This window comes from Tursiops truncatus, chromosome 6 (assembly GCF_011762595.2).
Source record: "Tursiops truncatus isolate mTurTru1 chromosome 6, mTurTru1.mat.Y, whole genome shotgun sequence".
In the NCBI taxonomy this organism is placed as follows: Eukaryota; Metazoa; Chordata; class Mammalia; order Artiodactyla; family Delphinidae; genus Tursiops; species Tursiops truncatus.
The window spans coordinates 66,554,710-66,577,406 of record NC_047039.1 but is presented as its reverse complement, the minus strand read 5'-3'; the positions used below and the strand labels follow the sequence as shown (position 1 = coordinate 66,577,406).

The window sequence follows — 22,697 nt, the reverse complement described above, 5'->3', positions numbered from 1 at the left end:
TCCAGCAGAATTTGTCATATACAGAAACAGCTTCAGTAGGAGGCGAATGGAAGGTGAGTGACCTCAGGACATAGAGTATGTCTGCTTTTGATGCCCTCTCAGAAGCTGGCACAGAAGAGGCACCTACCAACCCTGCTCAAGTGGAATCAAGTGACAACTGTGAGTATAAAGACAGAGCAATGGTGTGTAAGAGAGAAATGGAGGAAAGTGAGGAAAGAGGTAATAAAGAGGTAACAGGATGCCTGCTTTCTGGCAAAAGCTACAAAAAGCTGAATATGCAGCAAACTGGATGTCACGTTTATTAGAATATGTTGAGCTTAAGGCAGCAACTCAGGTTACAGTCGCTGCATCTACTTTTCTTTCATCAACCCAGTCAATCGAGGCAAACTCTAATGAGCCTTCCTCTGCTAAAGACAGAGAAACATCATACAACACGCAAGTGATGCAAAATTCAAAATGCACTGCATGGTGTCCTTTATAAAATGCCCTGCTTTTCAGATTGATTCAATTCCCCTGGCAACAGGAGATTTTAGAAAAAGATGCATGTTCGGATGCAATGAAAAGGAAACCCACTTACCGATACAGTAGCCAGTTGTTATCTTGATTTCAAAGAGTGCGATGCTGGCTGTATTTCCATGTCCTAGCACACCTTCTATTAAAATCTGTACAACACATGCGGGAGAAGGGAGTTAGACTTTAAAACACCACGTGTCCTTTATTAGTATTTCAGCTACTTGTCAGGAGCTGTTCAGCGATTCAAGGCAAAACGAGATTGTTTGTCTCGGCTCATTGCTATAGGATACCAATCTCATGATGGGCTTTACTGAAAGAAGGCATGTGTGTGTGTGTGTGTGTGTGTGCATGTGTGTACAAGCTCATACACATATTCTCAGAACTTTGAGGTGATCAAGGTTCCAATAAGAGCTCAGAGTCAGCTGTCTTCCATCATAAGCGCAGTCACCACCTTCTCCGGTGCTTGTGGGGCACCAGTTGGCTGCAGAGGGACAGGAGAGCTTGTGTCCCTGGGGAAATCCATTCTGAGACTAGCCAGGGACTGAAGGCAGAGGCCTCAGCGGGGAAAAAAATAAATCCCTTGCAGGAGGAGGTAGGAAGTGTCATTTGACTAGTGGTGGGGGATTTCTGCATGAGGTGGAAGACGCTCAAAACTCATCTTGTAGTTTCTATATTACTGAAAATTTGAAAATTTTACATAAAGAACAGAGAGAAGCATAACAACTTATGTGGCTGATTTCAAGCACTGTTCACAGTAGGTCCTGCTTCTGAAAATATTTGCTTCTCCTTATGTGATTTTAGTCCAATATTTTGCAGCTATGCTGGTAGGTCTAGGGTGTGATACACTGTCCGGAGGACGCTGTGAAATAGGGAGCTCAGACCTTCAATGCTCCGTCCCTTAATCCACCCTGCTGCCTGATGGGAGGGACTACAAGTAGACAGGGAATGTAGGAGAATACCGTATTTCAAAGCTTGTTGAGGAAGAAGAGATATGGCATAGGGAATTGAAAAGCGGACTAGGAATGGAGAACGTTTTCTTGAAGGCTCCGCTTTGTCCCCCATGACATGTTCTCACTAAATATCACACTTCATGGCCGAGTTCAGATTACATCTTCCTTCCCTGCTCCAATACACATCCAACTTTATCTTACTTTCTCTACCTTATTTTCCCATTACTTCTGATGGAACAACTTCCATCTCTGAAAAGGAATCAGAACATGTCCTTTAAGTATCTTTCCTCTTTCAATGTATTTTCATTTTTTTTATTACAGTTAATGTCTTGTTCAAAATTTATAGCAAACAAACCATCAGGAAGACAACATAAACACATATCACACATAACTTAGGAGGATGAAACAAAATTATAAGAAAAAAAATTATAAGAAATGAGAATGCTCCCTAAAGCCCACTGGAAAATAAATTCCCATTGAAGAGGTTGGTTTGAGCCCCTTTTAGAGTCTTACAGAAATCCCACTTAAATACACACAAAACAAATCTGGGAAGAAACTCTTTTAAGGAATCAACAAAATACTAATTTACGCTACTGATATTTTTCTATGATGCAGCTCCCATAAGATGTCACATCCTAACACAGGAGAAAACTAACTTCAATAGCAGAAGTTTTCATAAGATCTTAGAATAGCATAATGCCAAATAAGAAGCCCTGCACATAAACTCTACCTACCTTGAATTTCTTGGAACTGTTTTGCAAGTCCAAGCTGGCTATGAGCCAGCTGTCCGAAGGTTCCTTGGCTGACCAAAGCAAGCGATCAAAGCTTTCATCATCAAATCTCACATAGAGGTTCAGCCGGCTGGGCTCTGATGGAGACCCCGAAGATGTGGTTATCTGGTAGACCAGTCGAAGGCAGCTCCATTCCTCAGTCTGTACATCAGAACTCAGCAGCACGGCTTTCTCCCCCTGCTTGGCAAAGGAGGTGTCCACGTAAATGTAATGGCCTGGAAGGAGAAAGGGACACAGAGAAGAGATCAATCTTCTGCTCACAACTCAGGAAAATACACAACTGTGGTCCCGTAAATCTGAGGGCAGATACTGCCTGCAGATGCATTTTGTGGGGCCACTGAATGTTGCCTGAACACGGGGTCTCTGCTTCTGGTGAAAAATTAGAAGGTCCAGTAACACTGAGGCTACTTGCACATGACACATGACAAGAACAATCCAGAGCTGAGTAGTGCTGCCTCTTCAGAGGTGGTATGCGGGCTCCATTTTGCCACAATCCCCACTACTCCCTATAACCTTCTGACATTGAAGCCAAGTGTCTGTTGCCTATTATCACCTTATAATAGGCCCATTTAGCACATTGCATTCATCTTCCTGGTCCCCATAGGCATATGAGTTTGAGAACCCAGGCTAAGGGGCTTCAGAATCTGGAGGAGCAGCATTCCTCTACTGGAGTCAGAAAGCCTCCCTTCCCTTTCCATAGCTTCCCTCATCCCTAATGACTCAATCTGCATTTGACTTGCCTCATTATTGTAGATTAAATTGATTTGGTTACCTTAGATCTTAGAGCCTAGGCAGAAAACGTTCATTGCAAGTTCATTAGGCATAAGACTCTCTTCCTCTAGACTCTTCCATGACCGAATCTCATAGTTCTGATAACTAAGTGAGAAAGTACGTGCAAAACATGTAGGACAGGGCTTGGAAATCAGTAGACACACTGGGGCCAGCAAGCATTATTTCCCTCTCCTCCCTTGTCCCCTTCCTCGCTCCCTCCTTCCTCCCCTTCCCTTCTGTCCTCCCCTTCCCTTTTCTCCCATCCCTCTCCACTCCCTCCTCCTTTCCTTTCCCTCTTTCACTCCCCCTCCCTCCTCCTGCCCCCTCTCCCCTCATCCTCCTAATATGGACAAGGGGTGCTCTGCTGGCTACAACAGGCTGTAAAACAGCATTTCTATGACAAAAAAAAGGGGTTGGAACCGAGAATTCTCACTTGAGCCTTCCAAGTCTAACTCTGGTCGTTGGCTTCCTTAACACTAATCTGATCTGCCTGTGGGTCTTGGGGACCCTCTGCCTTTCTGACCTGAACCCTCATGCTTGCTCAGAGGTTCCCACATTCGTGGCCAGCATCTAATAGGCAGTCTTCTGTCATGTGACCACCCACCCTACCCCTTGCATTTGGGGCTTCCCAACACTAAATTCTTACTGGAAAGGCCCTAAAAGGCCTCTTTGCTTGATGTTCTTCAGCCCCTCTTCCCACACTTGCTGCCCCAAATGCTCATCCCAGCCCCATCCTGTGGCAAGTGCAGACAGGCCAGTGGCAGCTCAGCTGATGACCTCCCTCACAGTTAAGGAACAGTTAGGGCGTTGACTTCAAGGAGCCTCACTTGCCTGTGGAAGCTTTCAAGATCAAGATCTATCTCCAGCTGGCAGTCTTCTCAACATAGCAACTACCCACTGGGTGCAAATACAACTGCTTCTAGATGCCAACCCAGGCACCCTCTGTGGATAAACCTGGCCCTGGCAGTAATCACCAGCAACACCATTACCGCCTAGGTACAGCGAACACTCATTATGAACCAGGTGCTGCTTTAAGTGCTTCACATAGATTTACTAGCTGTGGGGTTTGTTGGGTTTTGAAGCACTAACTAAGCTGGGGTTCTTTTTTTTTTTTTTTTTTTGCGGTACACTGGCCTCTCACTGCTGTGGCCTCTCCCCTTGCGGAGCACAGGCTCCAGATGCGCAGGCTCAGCGGCCATGGCTCAAGGGCCCAGCCGCTCCGCGGCGTGTGGGATCCTCCTGGACTGGGGCACGAACCCGTGTCCCCTGCATGGGCTGGCGGACTCTCAACCACTGCGCCACCAGGGAAGCCCCTAAGCTGGGGTTCTTGATGCCAACCCTTTTTTGAAACATAATGTTGCTTCATTATGACACGACGGAATGAATAAGCACCATCCTCCTTGTCCCACCCTGCTACTACCCCAAAAGAAGGGACTCTAAGCAGACTGGTAGTGGGGTGGGGTGGAGATGGGAATTGATGGAGATCCTGAGAGCACTTCAAACCTTTTCTGAGGAAGTAGAGGGTTGGTACATGGGATATAAAAGAAGAAAGAAACAAAGAAAGTCCGTGCTGTGTCCTATGGATGTTTACATTGCATGCCAACTTAGTTGCCGTACGAGGCCCACTTCTCCCTGGGGCACTTGCCCAATTTCTTTCCCTCCTTCCTTTCCCCATTCTAGAAAGGAACAACTCACAGCAGGGCCTCTCAAACTTGAGCCCAGAGTCACCTGGAGGGCTTGTTCAAACCCAGATTACTGGGCCCACTCCTAGAGTTTCCGATCCAGTAGGTCTGGGGTGATGCTGCACATCTAACAGACCGCATTTCTGAAAAGTTCCAGGTAATGCCGATGCTGCTGGTCTGTGGGTCACAATTTGAGAACCACTGATTTACACATCTGACAGAGAAATAGGACTCATTCTCAGGACACTTGTTATCTATCAAAGAAAGGTCAGGCATGTAAGTACTGATAGCATGCAAAGGAGGGAGGAAATAGTTTTACATGGAGGTAGAACTCAAACTTAAGTAAATGTGTGTTATAGTAGGCTCAATGACTACATCTACTGGTGATTATCTTGATTTTTCAGTGAATGCCATAAAACAATCTTTCTTGACATAATCTTTTATTATATCAGATTTTATTATAAGCATATGCTAATGCTCTTATGTTAAAAGCCTTTGAGAACACACAGTATATAAAATGTATTATTTTAAATACCATGATGTTATACAGTATGAAAGTTAATGCTATTTATTGAGTGATTTTGACATCTTGGCCATAAATATTGGCTGTTTCAAATTATTGAGATTCTGCATGCAAATTACAGACCTCAAAATCGCTCTTAGGTCATGCTGTGTGGATATGCATATTAGTTGCATTACAGTCCATCCAAAGATTTATCCACCCAAGTGATTTTGCATCCACTCAGCTGAATAATGCATTTTCCTAGATCAAATAACTAGCTCAAGAGCTACCCACCTCCACTACCACTGCCAATCTCAAAACAGAGATTCTTAGTTCTTAGTTAATCACTACAGTTTTTTTTTTTTTGCTCAGCCTGGATATAGCCTCAGAATCCTTCTAAATACAGTGTTCCATGTAATCACTACCAATTAATCTGAACTGGCACCTAAGCTGGAACTATTTCTTATCCTTGCTTGTGGTCAGATTACATCTTGTGGTCATATTAGAGCCAAATTGAACTAAAAGGAATGTGGCACATTTTGAAGAGCTTTTAGAAAATTAAGAAAGAATGAGGAAGATACTGATATCAGGGATGGTGACTTTCCCTGGACTGCCACTAATAAAATTGCTATTCTAGAAAAAAATGATAATGTTTTTGGTGAGCTATTTCTCTTACTTTATTAAAAATAATCATTTCAATAAACAAATGGGACCTAATCAAACTTACAAGCTTTTGCACAGCAAAAGAAACCATAAACAAAATGAAAAGACAACCTACAGAATGGGAGAAAATATTTGCAAACAATGCGACTGACAAGGACTTAATTTCCAAAATATACAAACAACTCATACAACACAATAACAACAAAAAAACCCAAACAACCCAATCAAAAAATGGGCAGAAGACCTAAAAGGACATTTCTCCAAAGAAACATACAGATGGCCAGTAGGCACATGAAAAGCTGTTCAACATCACTGATTATTAGAGAAACGCAAATCAAAACTACAATGAGGTACCACCTGACACCGATCAGAAAGTCTACAAATAGAGAGGGCCTTCAAGATGGCTGAAGAGTAAGATGTGGAGATCACCTTCCTCTCCACAGATATATCAGAAATACATCTACATGTGGAACAGCTCCTACAGAACACCTGCTGAACGCTGGCAGAAGACCTCAGACCTCCCAAAAGGCAAGAAACTCCCCACGTACCTGGGTAGGGCAAAAGAAAAAAGAAAAAACAGAGACAAAAGAATAGGGATGGGACCTGCACCAGTGGGAGGGAGCTGTGAAGGAGGAAAGGTTTCCACACACTAGAAGCCCCTTTGCGGGAGGAGACTGTGGGTAGCGGGAGGGAAGCTTCGGAGCCGCAGAGGAGAGCGCAGCAACAGGGGTGCGGAGGGCAAAGCGGAGAGATTCCCGCACAGAGGATCGGTGCCAACCGGCACTCACCAGCCCGAGAGGCTTGTCTGCTCACCCGCCAGGGCGGGCGGGGCTGGGAGCTGAGGCTCGGGCTTCGGTCGGAGTGCAGGGAGATGACTGGGGTTGGCGGTGTGAACACAGCCTGAAGGGGGCTAGTGTGCCACAGCTAGCCGGGAGGGAGTCCGGGAAAGAGTCTGGACCTGCTGAAGAGGCAAGAGACTTTTTCTTGCTTTATTATTTCCTGGTGCGCGAGGAGAGGGGATTCAGAGCGCTGCTTAAAGGAGCTCCAGAGACGGGCACGAGCCGCGGCTAACGGTGTGGACCCCAGAGACGGGCATGAGACACTAAGGCTGCTGCTGCCGCCACCAAGAAGCCTATGTGCAAGCACAGGTCACTATCTACACCTCCCCTCCTGGGAGGCTGTGTAGCCCGCCACTGCCAGGTTCCCGGGATCCAGGAACAACTTCCCCGGAAGAACGCACAGCGCGCCTCAGGCTGGTGCAATGTCACGCCGGCCTCTGCCGCCGCAGGCCCGCCCCACACTCCGTGCCCCTCTCTTCCCCCTGGCCTGAGTGAGCCAGAGCCCCCGAATCAGTGACTCCTTTAACCCCGTCCTGTCTGGACGAAGAACAGACGCCCTCAGGCGACCTACACGCAGAGATGAATCCAAATCCAAAGCTGAACCACGGGAGCTGTGCGAACAAAGAAGAGAAAGGGAAATCTCTCCCAGCAGCCTCAGGAGCAGCGGATTAAAGCTCCACAATCAACTTGATGTACCCTGTATCTGTGGAATACCTGAATACACAATGAATCATCCGAAATTGAGGAGGTGGACTTTGGGAGCAAGAATGTATATATGTATTTCCCCCTTTTTCTCTTTTTGTGAGTGTGTATGTGTATGCTTCTGTGTGTGATTTTGTCTGTATAGCTTTGCTTTTACCATTTGTTCTAGGGTTATGTCTGTCTTTTTTTTGTGTATAGTTTTTAGCACTTGTTATCATTGGTGGATTTGTTTTTTGGTTTGGTTGCTCTCTTCTTTCTTTCTTTTTTTTATTACTTAACAAGTTTTTTAAAATTATTTTTTATTTTACTAACTTTATTTTATTTTACTTAATTTTATTTATTTTATATTACCTTCTTCTTTCTTTTTTTTCTCCCTTTTATTCTGAGCCATGTGGATGAAAGGCTCTTGGTGCCCCACCCAGGTGTCAGGGCTGTGCCACTGAGGTTCAGGACACTGGTCCACAAGAGACCTCCCAGCTTCACGTAATATCAAACGGCAAAAATCTCCCAGAGATCTCCATCTTAACGCCAAGACCCAGCTCCACTCAACGGCCAGCAATCTACAGTGCTGGACACCCCATGCCAAACAACTAGTAAGACAGCAATACAACCCCATCCATTAGCACAGAGGCTGCCTAAAATCATAATAAGGCCACAGACACCCCGAAACACACCACCAGATGTGGACCTGCCCACCAGAAAGACAAGATCCAGCCTTATCCACCAGAACACAGGCACCAGTCCCCTCCACTAGGAAGCCTCCAAAACCTACTGAACCAACCTTAGCCACTGGGCACAGACACCAAAAACAATGGGAACTACAAACCTGCAGCCTGCGAAAAGGACACCCCAAACACAGTAAGTTAAGCAAAATGGGAAGAGAGAGAAACATACAGCAGATGAAGGAGAAAGGTAAAAACCCAAGAGACCTAACAAATGAAGAAGAAATAGGCAGTCTACCTGAAAAATAATTCAGAATAAAGGTGGTAAAAATGATCCAAAATCTTGGAAATAGAATAGAGAAAATACAAGAAACATTTAACAAGGAACTAGAAGAACTAAAGAGCAAACAAACAGGGATGAACAACATGATAAATGAAATTTAAAATTCTCTAGAAGGAATCAATCACAGAATAACTGAGGAAGAAGAACGGATAAGTTACCTGGAAGATAAAATAGAAGAAATAACTACTGCAAAGCAGAATAAAGAAAAAAGAATGAAAAGAATTGAGGACAGTCTCAGAGACCTCTGGGACAACATTAAATGCACCAACATTCAAATTATAGGGGTCCCAGAAGAAGAAGAGAAAAAGAAAGGGACTGAGAAAATATTTGAAGAGATTATAGTAGAAAACTTCCCTAATATGGGAAAGGAAATAGTTAATCAAGTCCAGGAAGCACAGAGAGTCCCATACAGGATAAATCCAAGGAGAAACATGTCAAGACACATAGTAATCAAACTATCAAAAATTAAGTACAAAGAAAACATATTAAAAGCAGCAAGGGAAAAACAACAAATAACACACAAGGGAATCCCCATAAGGTTAACAGCTGATCTTTCAGCAGAAACTCTGCAAGCCATAAGGGAGAGGAAGGACATATTTAAAGTGACAAAGGAGAAAAACCTACAACCAAGATTACTCTACCCAGCAAGGATCTCATTCAGATTTGACAGAGAAATTAAAACCTTTACAGACAAGCAAAAGCTAAGAGAATTTAACACCACCAAACCAGCTTTACAAGAAATGCTAAAGGAACTTCTCTAGGCAGGAAACACAAGAGAAAGAAAAGACCTACAATAACAAACTCAAACAATTAAGAAAATGGTAATAGGAACATACATATTGATAATTACCTTAAAGGTAAATGGATTAAATGCTCCAACCAAAAGACATAGACTGGCAGAATGGATACAAAAACAACACCCGTATATACACTGTCTACAAGAGACCCACTTCAGACCTAGGGACACATACAGACTGAAAGTGAGGGGATGGAAAAAGATATTCCATGCAAATGGAAATCAAAAGAAAGCTGGAATAGCAATTCTCATATCAGACAAAATAGACTTTAAAACAAAGATTATTTATTACAAGAGACAAAGAAGGACATTACATAATGATCAAGGGATCAATCCAAGAAGGAGATATAACAATTGTAAATATTTATGCACCCAACATAGGAGCATCTCAATACATAAGGCAAATACTAACAGCCATAAAAGAGGAAATTGACAGTAACACAATCACAGTAGGGGACTTTAACACCCCACTTTCACCAATGGACACATCATCCAAATGAAAATAAATAAGGAAACACAAGCTTCAAATGACATTTTAAACAAGATGGACTTAATTGATATTTATAGGACATTCCAGCCTAAAACAACAGAATACACATACTTCTCAACTGCTTATGGAAGAGTCTCCAGGATAGATCAAATCTTGGGTCACAAATCAAGCCTTGGTAAATTTAAGAAAATTGAAATTGTATCAAGTGTCTTTTCCAACCACAACGCTATGAGATTAGATATCAATTACAGGAAAAACTCTGTAAGAAATACAAACACATGGAGGCTAAACAATACACTACTTAATAACCAAGAGGTCACTGAAGAAGTCAAAGAGGAAATAAAAAAATAACTAGAAACAAATGACAATGAAAACACGATGACCCAAAACCTATGGGATGCAGCAAAAGGAGTTCTAGGAGGGAAGTTTATAGCAATACAATCCTACCTTAAGAAACAAGAAACATCTCAAATAAACAACCTAATCTTACACCTAAAGCAATTAGAGAAAGAAGAACAAAAACCCCCAAAGTTAGCAGAAGGAAAAAAATCATAAAGATCAGATCAGAAATAAATGAAAATAAAATGAAGGAAAGGATAGCAAAAATCAATAAAACTAAAAGCTGGTTCTTCGAGAAGATAAAATTGATAAACCATTAGCCAGACTCATCAAGAAAAAAAGGGAGAAGACTCAAATCAACAGAATTAGAAATGAAAAAGGAGAAGTAACAACTGACACTGTAGAAATACAAAGGATCATGAGAGATTACTACAAGCAGCTCTATGCCAATAAAATGGACAACCTGGAAGAAATGGACAAATTCTTAGAAATGCAAAACCTTCCGAGACCGAACCAGGAAGAAATAGAAAATATGAACAGACCAATCACAAGCACTGAAATTTAAACTGTGATTAAAAATCTTCCAACAATCAAAAGCCCAGGACCAGATGGCTTCACAGGCGAATTCTATCAAACATTTAGAGAAGAGCTAACACCTATCCTTCTCAAACTCTTCCAAAATATAGCAGAGGGAGGAACACTCCCAAACTCATTCTACGAGGCCACCATGACCCTGATACCAAAACCAGACAAAGATGTCACAAAGAAAGAAAACTACAGGCCAATATCATTGATGAACATAGATGCAAAAATCCTCAACAAAATACTAGCAAACAGAATCCAACAGCACATTAAAAGGATCATACACCATGATCAAGTGGGGTTTATTTCAGGAATGCAAGGATTCTTCAATATATGCAAATCAATCAATGTGATACACAATATTAACAATTCAAGGAGAAAAACCAAATGATCATCTCAATATACGCAGAGAAAGCTTTTGACAAAATTCAGCACCCATTTATGATAAAAAACCCTCCAGAAAGTAGGCATAGAGGGAATTTTCCTGAACATAATGAAGGCCATATATAACAAACCCACAGCCAACATCATCCTCAATGGTGAAAAACTGAAACCATTTCCACTAAGATCAGGAAGAAGACAAGGTTGCCCACTCTCACAACTATTGTTCAACATAGTTTTGGAAGTTTTAGCCACAGCAATCAGAGAAGAGAAATAAATAAAAGGAATCCAGATTGGAAAAGAAGAAGTAAAGCTGTCACTGTTTGCGGATGACATGATACTATACATAGAGAATCCTAAAGATGCTACCAGAAAACTACTAGAGCTAATCAGTGAATTTGGTAAGTAGCAGGATACAAAATTAATGCACAGAAATCTCTTACATTCCTATACACTAATGATGAAACATCTGAAAATGAAATTAAGAAAACACTCCCATTTACCATTGCAACAAAATGAATAAAATACCTAGGAATAAACCTACCTAAGGAGACAAAACACCTGTATGCAGAAAATTATAAGACACTGATGAAAGAAATTAAAGATAATACAAGTAGATGGAGAGATATACCATGTTCTTGGATTGGAAGAATCAACATTGTGAAAATGACTCTACTACCCAAAGCAATCAACAGATTCAATGCAATCCCTATCAAACTGCCACTGGCATTTTTCACAGAACCACAGCTAAACATTTCACAATTTTTATGGAAACACAAAAGACCCCAAATAGCCAAAGCAATCTTGAGAAAGAAAATCGGAGCTGGAGGAATCAGGCTCCCTGACTTCAGAGTATACTACAAAGCTACAGTAATCAAGACAGTATGGTACTGACACAAAAACAGAAATATAGATCAATGGAAAAGGATAGAAAGCCCAGAGATAAACCCATGCACATATGGCCACTTTATCTTTGATAAAGGAGGCAAGAATATACAATGGGGAAAAGACAGCCTCTTCAATAAGTGGTGCTGGGAAAACTGGACAACTACATGTAAAAGAATGAAATTACAACACTCCCTAACACCATACACAAAAATAAACTTAAAATGGATTAAAGACCTAAATGTAAGGCCAGACACTATCAAACTCTTAGAGGAAAACATAGGCAGAACACTCTATGACATAAATCACAGCAAGATCCTTTTTGACCCACCTCCTAGAGAAATGGAAATAAAAATAAACAACTGGGACCTAATGAAACTTAAAAGCTTTTGCACAGCAAAGGAAACCATAAACAAGATGAAACGAAACCCTCCGAATGGGAGAAAGTATTTGCAACTGAAGCAACTGACAGAGGATTAATCTCCAAAATTTGCAAGCTGCTCATGCAGCTCAATATCAAAAAAACAAAAAACCCAATCCAATGTCTATTTAGGGCAGAATACCTAAATAGACATTTCTCCAAAGAAGATATACAGATTGCCAACAAACACATGAAAGAATTCTCAACATCGTTATTCATTAGAGAAGTGCAAATGAAAACTACAATGAGATATCATCTCACACCAGTCAGAATGGCCATCATCAAAAAATCTACAAACAATAAATGCTGGAGAGGGTGTGGAGAAAATGGAACCCTCTTGCACTTGGGAAGTATTCCTTGGGTGGGAATGTAAATTGATACAGCCACTGTGGAGAACAGTATGGAAGTTCCTTAAAAACTACAAATAGAACTACCATATGACCCAGCAATCCCACTACTGCACATATACCCTGAGAAAACCATAATTCAAAAAGAGTCGTGTACCAAAATGTTCATTGCAGCTCTATTTATAATAGCCAGGACATGGAACCTACCTAAGTGTCCATCAACAGATGAATGGACAAAGAAGATGTGGCACATATATACAATGGAATATTACTCAGCCATAAAAATAAACGAAATTGAGTTATTTGTATTGAGGTGGATGGACCTAGAGTCTGTCATAGAGAGTGAAGTAAGTCAGAAAGAGAAAAACAAATACCATATGCTAACACACATATATAGAATTAAAAAAGAAAAAAGAAAAGTTCTGAAGAACCTAAGGGCAAGATGGGAATAAAGACACAGACCTACTAGAGAATGGACTTGAGGATACAGGGAGGGGGAAGGGCATGGAGATATATACACTACCAAACCTAAAATAGATAGCTAGTGGGAAGCAGCCGCATAGCACAGGGAGATCAGCTCGGTGCTTTGTGAACACCTAGAGGGGTAGGATAGGGAGGGTGGGAGGGAGGAAGACGCAATAGGGAAGAGATATGGGGACATATGTATACGTATAACTGATTCACTTTTTTATAAAGCAGAAAGTATCACACCATTGTAAAGCAATTATACTCCAATAAAGACATTAAAAAATGTCTATAAATAAGTAATGCTGGAGAGGGTGTAGAGAAAAGGGAACCCTCCTACATTGTTGGTGGGAATCTAAGTTGATGAAGCCACTATGGAAAACAGTATGAAGTTTCCTCAAAAAACTAAAAATAGAATTACCATATGATCCAGCAGTCCCACTCCTGGGCATATATATGGACAAAACTATAATTCAAAAAGATATATGCACCCCTATGTTCATAGCAGCACTATTCACAATAGCCACGACATGGAATCAAGCTAAATGTCCATTGATAGATGAGTGGATAAAGAAAATGTGTTATTTATATACAATGGAATACTACTCAGCCATATGTAGTATGGCTACTTTGCAGCAACATGGATGCAACTAGAGATTATCATACTAAGTGAAGTAAGTCAGACAGAGAAAGACAAATACCATATGATATCACTTATATGTGGAATCTAAAATATGATACAAATGAACGTATCTATGAAACCGAAACAGATTCACAGACATAGAGAACAGACTTGTGGTTGTCAAGGGGGAGGGATTGACTGGGAGTCTGGGGTTAGCCGATACAAACTATTACGTATAGAATGGATAAACAACAAGGACCTACTGTATAGCACAGGGAACTATATTCAATATCCTGAGATAAACCATAATGGAAAAGAATATTTTAAAATGTGTATATATGTATAACAATCATTTTGTTGTTCAGCAGAAATTAACACAACATTGTAATCAACTATACTTCAATTAAAGAAAAAAAGAAAGAAAAAAATCATTTCACCACTTAGTTAATGAAGTTTCCTCTGTGTATGAAATATTTCATTTATTCCATCCTAATGAGATTGACAGCTGGAATTTAATCTTGGACATAATTTACATACAATAAAATTCACCCTTTTAATGCAGTTCAGTGTTTTTTAGTATACTCACAAAGTTGTGCAACCATTACCACTATCTATTTTCAGAATCTTTTCATCCCCCCCAAAGGAAATTCCATACCCATTAATAGTCATTCCTCATTTTTCCCTCCCCCTAGCCTCTGGAAACCACGAATCTACTTTCTGTGTATATGGATTTACCTATACTGGAAATTCCATATGAATGGAATTATATAATACATGGTCTTTTGTGACTGACTTCTTTCACTTAGCACAATGTTTTTGAGGTTTATTATGTTGTAGCATATATCAAAATTTCATTCTTTTTTGAAGCTGAATAATATTCTATTTTATGGATATATCACTATTATTTATCCCCTCATCAGTTGGACATTTGTGTTGTTTCTACTTTTGATTAATATTAACAATGCTAATATGAACATTTTTGTGCAACTTTTTATGTAGATATAAGTTTCAATTCCCTTAGGTATATGCTTAGGAGTGAAATTGTTAGGTCATATGGTAACTCTACATTTAACCCTTTGAGGAGCTGCCAAACTGTTTTCTGAAGTGGCAACACCATTTACATGTCTACTAACAGCGTATGAGAGTTCAACTTCTCTACATGTTCACCAACACTTGTTACTGTCCATCTTTAAAAAAATTATTACAGCCATCCTAGTAGATGTGAAGTGGTATCTAATAGTGCTTTTGATTTGCATTTTTCTAATGGCTAATGATGTAGAACATCTTTTCATGTGCCTATAGGCCATTTATATATCTTCTTTGGAGAAATGTCTATTTAAGTCCTTTGCTCATTTAAAAAAATTGGGTTATTTATCTTTTTATTGTTAAGTTATAAGAGATTCTACATAATCTGGATACTAGATTTTATCAGACACATGATTTGCAAATATTTTTTTCCCATTCTGTAGGTTGTCTTTTCGCTTTCTTAATGGTCTTCTTTGAAGTACAGAAGTTTTTAATTTTGATGAAGTCCAATTTTCTATTTTTTCTTTGGTTGTGTGTACTTTTGGTGTCATAACTAGGAATTAATTGTTTAATTTAAGGTCATGAAGGTTTACACCTATGTTTTCCTCTAAGAGTTTATAGTTTTAGCTCTTACATTTAGGTCTTTGATATATTTTGAGTTAATTTTTGCCCATTAAATTATCTGGACACTTCCGTTGAAAATCAATTGAGCATAGATATAAAGGTTTATTTCTGAACTGTCAGTTCTAGTCCATTGATCTATGTCTATCCTTATGCCACTACCACACAGTCTTGCTTACTATAGCTTTGTAGTAACTTTGAAATTGAGAAGTATGAGCCTTCTGACTTCATTCTTATTTTTCAAGACTGTTTTGACTATTCTGGGTCCCTTGCATTTCCATATGCACCTAAAGATCAGGATAGGATAGGGTAAGTTAAAATACCACAAAGTTCACTGTTCTTACTGATACTCAATCCTTTTCCTTGAATAAATGTTTATGGGGAGAGGATTTTCTGAAGTCCTTACTCTACCATTCCTGCAGACATCACTCCATTTCCCAACTTTTTAACCAGTAAGAATAGAAAACAATCATTCAGAGATGTTAAACACAAACAAGAAAAAGGCAAAGGATGGCAGAAATCACATGTGGACTGTGTTGTTGACTATGACGCATGGGGCCAAGGGTCTGGGGGAGATTTACTAGCCAGTGTTGGAAACATGATGACAGGAGGGGAGGGAAGGACCCTTTTCAAATACTGCTGCTTAGGTAATTTGAACTAATTTATGAGATAGTTATTGGAAATGATAAAATCTTTATAAGGGGTCAGAAAAGGGCCATAAACTTCCAAACAGATTTTTTTTTAAAGTCAGCAGTCAAAACCAATAATTAAACCATCCTGCCAGAATGGACAGGCTCCACATGCCTCAGGGTCTGAAGGTGTCTTCTAGTCACAGGCAGGCATCAGAAAACAACAGAAAAGGCTTTTCTGTTCCAGTGAAGGCAGACATAAAAACTGAGTCTTGAGGTCATCCTCAAATGCTACACATATCTGCACAGCTCGAGCTCAATGTATTAATGACTTCTATTAGCCAAGCCACAGTGTGATGGGACTAAATCCCAGGCCATCACTATGGTGGTATGGCCAGGGCATAAATCACGAGGGACTTCTTGGTATCCCTGCAATTCTTTTTGCTAATGAATGTACTGGCATTCAGGTGTGATAATCATGCTGGGGTGACTGTATGGAACAGTGGTTGCAAAGCATAACCTTGGCTTAAAACTACATCATGCATATGCTAAATGCATCATCAGTCTCTTTACCTACAAAATGGGAATAATAAACAGTGGAGTCCTATTACATATACATTCAATATTTGAGAAATCACTCAGTATACTTAGAAAATGACAAACCAACTAAAGCACTCCAACCAGTGCAATACATACATACTTGTATGAAATAGGTTTTTCATACGAATAGCCACTAAATGAAATTTATTTTATGTATTTCAACACAAAAACGAAAATCGGCTGTGTTGTACATAGAAATGGTATAACATATAGAAAACCATGTATGCTATACTCTGTGTAATTTAAGGAACTTTCAAGGGCAATATTGACAGTATCCAATTTTCACTTTTCATGCTGACTTTAGAATGTAAAGCTCAAGTGAGAAATGATTTCATATCTACAGAGTTGTTGTGGAAACCTGATGAAAATGATATATATAAAAATGCCTTGTAAAGTGTAATGTTAATCGTTAATTATTTCTCTTCTCATCATGGCGGCAGGGGTGGGGGGAGTCCTTTAGTTGTTCAACAGAAAGAAATTTATATTGTCTTCTTACTTTTTTTCCACTATGGTTCAGAGGTGATATTCGTTCAGGTAACAGACCAGCAGCACATTCACAATGCTGACGTGAGAACAGTCTTCATTCTTTTCAACCTAATTGACTCTGCTGTTGAAATCTACACCTTTGTCCTCTTGAGTACTAGGGCTCTCCTGGCTGCCCATCCTCAGCAGTTCCCATCCTCACAGCTAAGCCCCATGGCTCTCACCCAGGATTAACCACCATCTGAAGTAGAATTCAATATATTTACCCCTGATATCGTTCTGGCTGAAACCTTGTGACCCAGGTCTGATAATGCTGCTTACATCTCTGTTTGTTTAGCTCTTAGTGTCTCGCATGTCTAAGACAAAGACACTGCCTTCTTTTTGGCAGCTTCCTTCCCAGGGCTGAAGTCCAGTCCCTGAACTCAGGCAAGGATCTTCTTGCCAGATTTCCTGAATGCCCTACTGCCTGCCTGTCTGGATTGGGCCCTGTCTGTGGAAGCAGAGTGGTTAAAACTCTGTGGCTATCACTCCAGCCAGATATTGGTTGAAATCCCAAACACACTACTTACAAATCATGTCACTTTAAGCCAGTCACATATGCTGAGACTCACTTTCTTCACAGGTAAAATGAGGATGCTAAATACTGACTTTGCAGAGTTTTAAAGAAGATTAAATAAGATTAGCTCTTAGCACAGTGTCCAAGGGCATGTGGTAAGCTCTTAATGAATGTTAGGTCTTATTTTTCCAAAGATCTGATCAGCATGGTTTTCCTGATGGCTAGCCCATCTCATCTTCTCATACCGGACCTCCCTGATATTAACTGCTACTAGTTCTGCCTGCTGCCTATTGTCTTGCCCTTCTGACACCGACTTCTGCCCACTGTATGGAAGATCCGTATGCAGCTGCATCCATTCTCCCTAGTGCCTGCTCTACTACTCTGGGCACATCTTTTTCTAGGTCCCAGCCCCTCCCGGTCTGTCCCGTCCCATTGCCCAACTATATTTTTTGTTGGCTATCATCTTTAGGCTCCACCAGCTGATCAAATCAGCCTGGACAACAATACATGCAAAGCATCCGGCAAATGCTCATAAAGTGTTTTGCAAAGAACCAGATTCCTTTCATGGAGAGAGGAGGCTTCCATGCAACTGCATCCTGAATTATGTATCAGCCATCAGCTTACATTTTGAAGGAGTCTTGCTTTCTTTGCACATCAAAGACTTTGCAAAAATTAAAAAGTATAGAAAATGCAATGGGTACAGGGGTTCTCAAAAACAGTTGATTGTGTTATTAGAAAACAAATGGTATAGCATTCCCCAAATGTAAAAACTGCATTAAATATTTGTTAATCAGTCAGATTGACAATTATTTATAAATGTACTGGTTACCTCTGGCAGAAGAATGTTCTGTTCTGAAAATATCTAAGAAAAATCACAAATGTCTCTGACTTACATAAACTATTCTCACCTTCTGTTTGAAGTTTCCAACTTTACTATTATCCTCTGTAGTTGTTTAGTGAATCACTATATGAGTATAATTTTGATCGTATGAAAATGAAGACAGCTTTCAAGAATTCATCTCGGACTTCCCTGGTAGCACAGTGGTTAAGAATCTGCCTGCCAATGCAGGGGACACGGGTTCGATCCCTGGTCTGGGAAGATCCCACATGCCACGTGGCAAGTAAGCCCGTGTGCCACAACTACTGAGGCTGCGCTCTAGAGACCGTGAGCCACAACTACTGAAGCCCACATGCTCCACAACAAGAGAAGCCACCGCAATGAGAAGCCCGCGCACCACAACAAAGAGCAGCCCCTGCTCGCCGCAACTAGAGAAAGCCCGCGCGCAGCAACGAAAGACCCAACACAACCAAAAGTAAATTAATTAATTTTAAAAAAACAGAATTCATCTCAAATCATCTGTTAAGAAACAAAGTTCAAAGGGGACTAGCATTCATTGCACTGCAGGCACTAGGTTCTCGACATACATTCTTCTCTCTTAATCCTGACGAGTGATCCTGTCAGGTGGGAATTATCACTTTACAAGGGAGGAAACAGAGCTTCACGAAGGCTAATTCAGCAGTCCAAGGTCACAGCTAGTAAGTGAAGGTTTGGCTCTGAGTCCATGCATTTCCCTCTGCTCTGTGCTGCTTCCAAATATTTCCCTGTATGTCTCTTTATTAATTTACCTTTTCATGAGTGTACTAACCTTCCTATGTCAGGAGAGCAAAGTTTTCCTCCTTTTCCTTACACTGGGATCCTGAAGGGATGGATAGTTTTATATGGTAGCCCGTATAGACTTTTCTACAAATGCTATTCCTTTCCATAACACAGTAAGCAGATGAACTTTTCTATCACATTGCCTCACATCTAAAAGGGTTTTAAATACATAGTTTTCTAAAATTAGGGTATGCCTTATAACTGACCCACAGTAGGGCACATTTCCCCCACCAAAAGGATGTTAACAAATCGATGGTTAGAATCAATGCATACAGGATAAGTTTTTGCACCTGCACTCTGGTTAGTGACAGTGGACAGAGAGACCCCACAGTCTTGGGCTCAGAGGACCCTAGCCAATTTCACCTATAAATATTGCTGGGAAGTGGGGAGCAGGGCAACATGGAAATGAAGGGTTTTCAAGCCACTCAGAGTGAGGGCAACACTGACAGACCAGAGACCTGTAAGTAAAAGGCACAGCCCAGAATTTCAACCCAGTGTCTTAATAAGTATTTACTAACTTATACAGAGCAGAAGGCACCATGTGTGCTTCTCACGGGTAATCCATTTCCATGCTGTATTTGGACCCCTAGGTGCCAGACAACAGGGTGCTCTGTACTGTCTAACATAAAACAAGTCCATCAGGCTCCCAATCTCCCTGCTGGGTTAGAAAGGATCGCTCTACAAATTTTGCAAGTCATATCTGTTTTCAGTCAATGTTTTTAATGGGAATAGCTTCCGTTCTTCTTTCTTTTTGCCATATGAGGTCCTTAATAATGACACAGTTTCAAGAAACTTCTCAGTCCCATTCAATGAAACTGCACGAAACACCTGGCTTTTGGTTAGCTTCAGTGGATAAGGAGACTAATGAGGTTTAAGAGGCATGAGCTTAAATCTAAATCCTCCCAGGAATCAATATACCAAGGGTGGTTGATTTGTAGCACAACTTTATAGACATGACCTGCTTCTGAAATGCAACTTATGGAATAATCTATAATTGAGAAGTGAGTAGCATTTGCAGTTTTATTTTGGTCCCAAGCAGTAAGAAACCCCTCCCAGAATGAAACCTTCCATGGTGCAGCAAAGAGGCTCTACCCTTTGTAGTAGTTTTGCTCCTACCTTCTACTTCTGGCTCTTCTCTGTGGGGATTTCCATCTTTGTTTGTCTCTTCAGGGTTTGTACTTCACTGGGTCTGGGTCTGGTTTCTCTGCCCTGATGAGTCTTCTTCATTGTGGCAGGAACTGCTAATTGCACACCCAGTATCTCTGCTTTCTCTCTAAAGAACCATAATTTGATGGGGCTGCCAATGTACCCAGCCACGACATTGCTGTTGCCATGCCACCCCTGCACGTGGAGGTGGCCAATGACTGAGTTCTAGACAGAGATGTAAGAGAAAGTTGTTGGATGGGGCTTCCAAGAAAGCTCCTTAAAGAGGGCCTCAGTCAGTTGGCCTGTCTCTTTTGTCCTCCCTTCCTTCTTCTTCCTGTCTGAGGTGTGGATGCAGCAGGTTGGAGCTGCAGTGGCCATCACAAAACTAGGATGTGCAGAGGTAACTGACTCATTCCAGGTAGCCTGGGACTTTCCTCGTTTTAAAATGGAAAGTCTCATGTCTGGGGAACCCCTTCAGTCCCAGGCAAACCAACACAGTTGGTCAACCTAGCAGGCAACCCTGAGGATGGAAGCCATTGCTGTGTGTAGGGCAGAAACCCAGAAGGAGCTGGCTATTCTTACTTATATTGTCGAGTCTTCTAAACATTCTGACTTCCTACCTCTGCACTATTTATTATGAAAGAGAAAAACAAATCTCAGTTTAAACCACCGTTATTTAGGTTTTTTTCTGCTTCAGGCTTCCAAACTACCTGATTCACCACTCCTATGTCTTCCAGCGTAATTTTTATACAGGTGATTCCCAAGTCTAGTTCACAAACTGGGTCCCTGATTATCCTCCAAACCCATACATCTAACTTCCTGCTGGGTGTCTCCATTTGGACACGTCATAGACACAAACTCCTCTCTTTCCTCAAAATCCTGCTCTTCCTCTGTGCTCCAAATCCAAGTGAATGGAGCCCTGACTATCCAATGACCAATTGAGAAATCTCAGTATTTTCATTGATTCCTCCACCTCCTTCCTTCTCCAAAATTGTATCAATCTTGATGACTTAACTTCCTAAATTTCTCTCACAGCCATCCATTCCACCAAGTTCCCTCCACTGCTCCAGTCTGGAACACCATCTTTTGTCTATATTGTTGCCAGAGACTCCCAATAGGTCTTACTGCTTCAGTCTTGCCCTACTCTAATCTGATCTCCACACTGTGTCCAGAGTGTTACTTCTACTGTGCCTAACTCATCATATTACTTTCTGGCCTAAAACACTTGAGGGGTTCCCCACTGTCCTTGATTTATAAGGTCCTGTTTTTCTGACTTTCATATTTTAACCACCATACTCTTTTTACAGTCTACGTGGCAGCCACAGAATTTCTTTTAGTTCTGCTAAGCTAAGGCATCACATACTCTCTTGCTTCCAGGCTTTCTCACACGCTATCTCCTTTACTTGGGATGCTCTTTCATTGGCTTCCCTTCATACGTTCCACTCCACTACTTCCTGCCTCCTTTCCTAGGTCACTCACCACCACACGTCATTAACGTCTTAACTTAACAGAGCCAAAAAGTACAGTTGTGCAATGCACAACCTAGACAACTGTACACGGTGGTCCTGTTTAAATACTGTCTTTTCCAGCAGCCTTTGCTAACCTCCACCTCCAAACCTAGTTAAATGTCTCTTCTAAGTCTCTTTTAGTATCAGTATTAAAATTTATGTGGAATCTTCCCGGACCGGGGCACGAACCCGTGTCCCCTGCATCGGCAGGCAGACTCTCAACCACTGCGCCACCAGGGAAGTCCCAGTATTAAAATTTTTATTCTTAATTTTTTGATTATCTGTATTCCTCACAGGCTTTAAGCATATAAGGGCATATACCACATCTACCTGCTTCCTTGTAGATACTTTCTATATTTTAAAATAAATGGGTAATGCCACCGAGCAACTAAGCCAGTGCACCACAACTACTGAGCCTGCGTGCCACAACAACTGAAGCCCGCGCACCTAGAGCCCGTGCTCCACTACAAGAGAAGCCACCGCAATGAGAAGCCCGCACACTGTAACGAAGAGTAGCCCCCGCTCGCCACAACTAGACAAAGCCCATGCACAGCAACAAAGACCCAACGCAGCCAAAAATAAATAAATTTATAAAATAAAATAAAATAAATGGGTAAACTCCTTCCTAATGATAGATACAGTTATGTTTACACATAAAGGACGCATTAAAAGTTTTTTATTATGGAGATTTCTCATTCGGTTTGAACTTCATAAATTACTCAATT

At 41.0% G+C, this 22,697-nt stretch overlaps 1 protein-coding gene across 5 annotated transcripts in view; it reads right to left on the bottom strand.

Moving 5' to 3' along the window:
• Window positions 1-22,697, bottom strand: part of MAMDC2 (MAM domain containing 2) — a 165,828-nt gene that overhangs the window by 85,479 nt on the left and 57,652 nt on the right. For all 5 annotated transcript variants that reach the window (XM_073806198.1, XM_073806200.1, XM_073806199.1 and 2 more), the window contains exons 3-4: window positions 2,198-2,469; window positions 578-662 (exon numbers count right to left, since the gene is read on the bottom strand). In XM_073806198.1, the coding sequence (XP_073662299.1) occupies window positions 578-662; window positions 2,198-2,469 (357 nt within the window). The remainder of the gene's footprint in view (window positions 1-577; window positions 663-2,197; window positions 2,470-22,697) is intronic.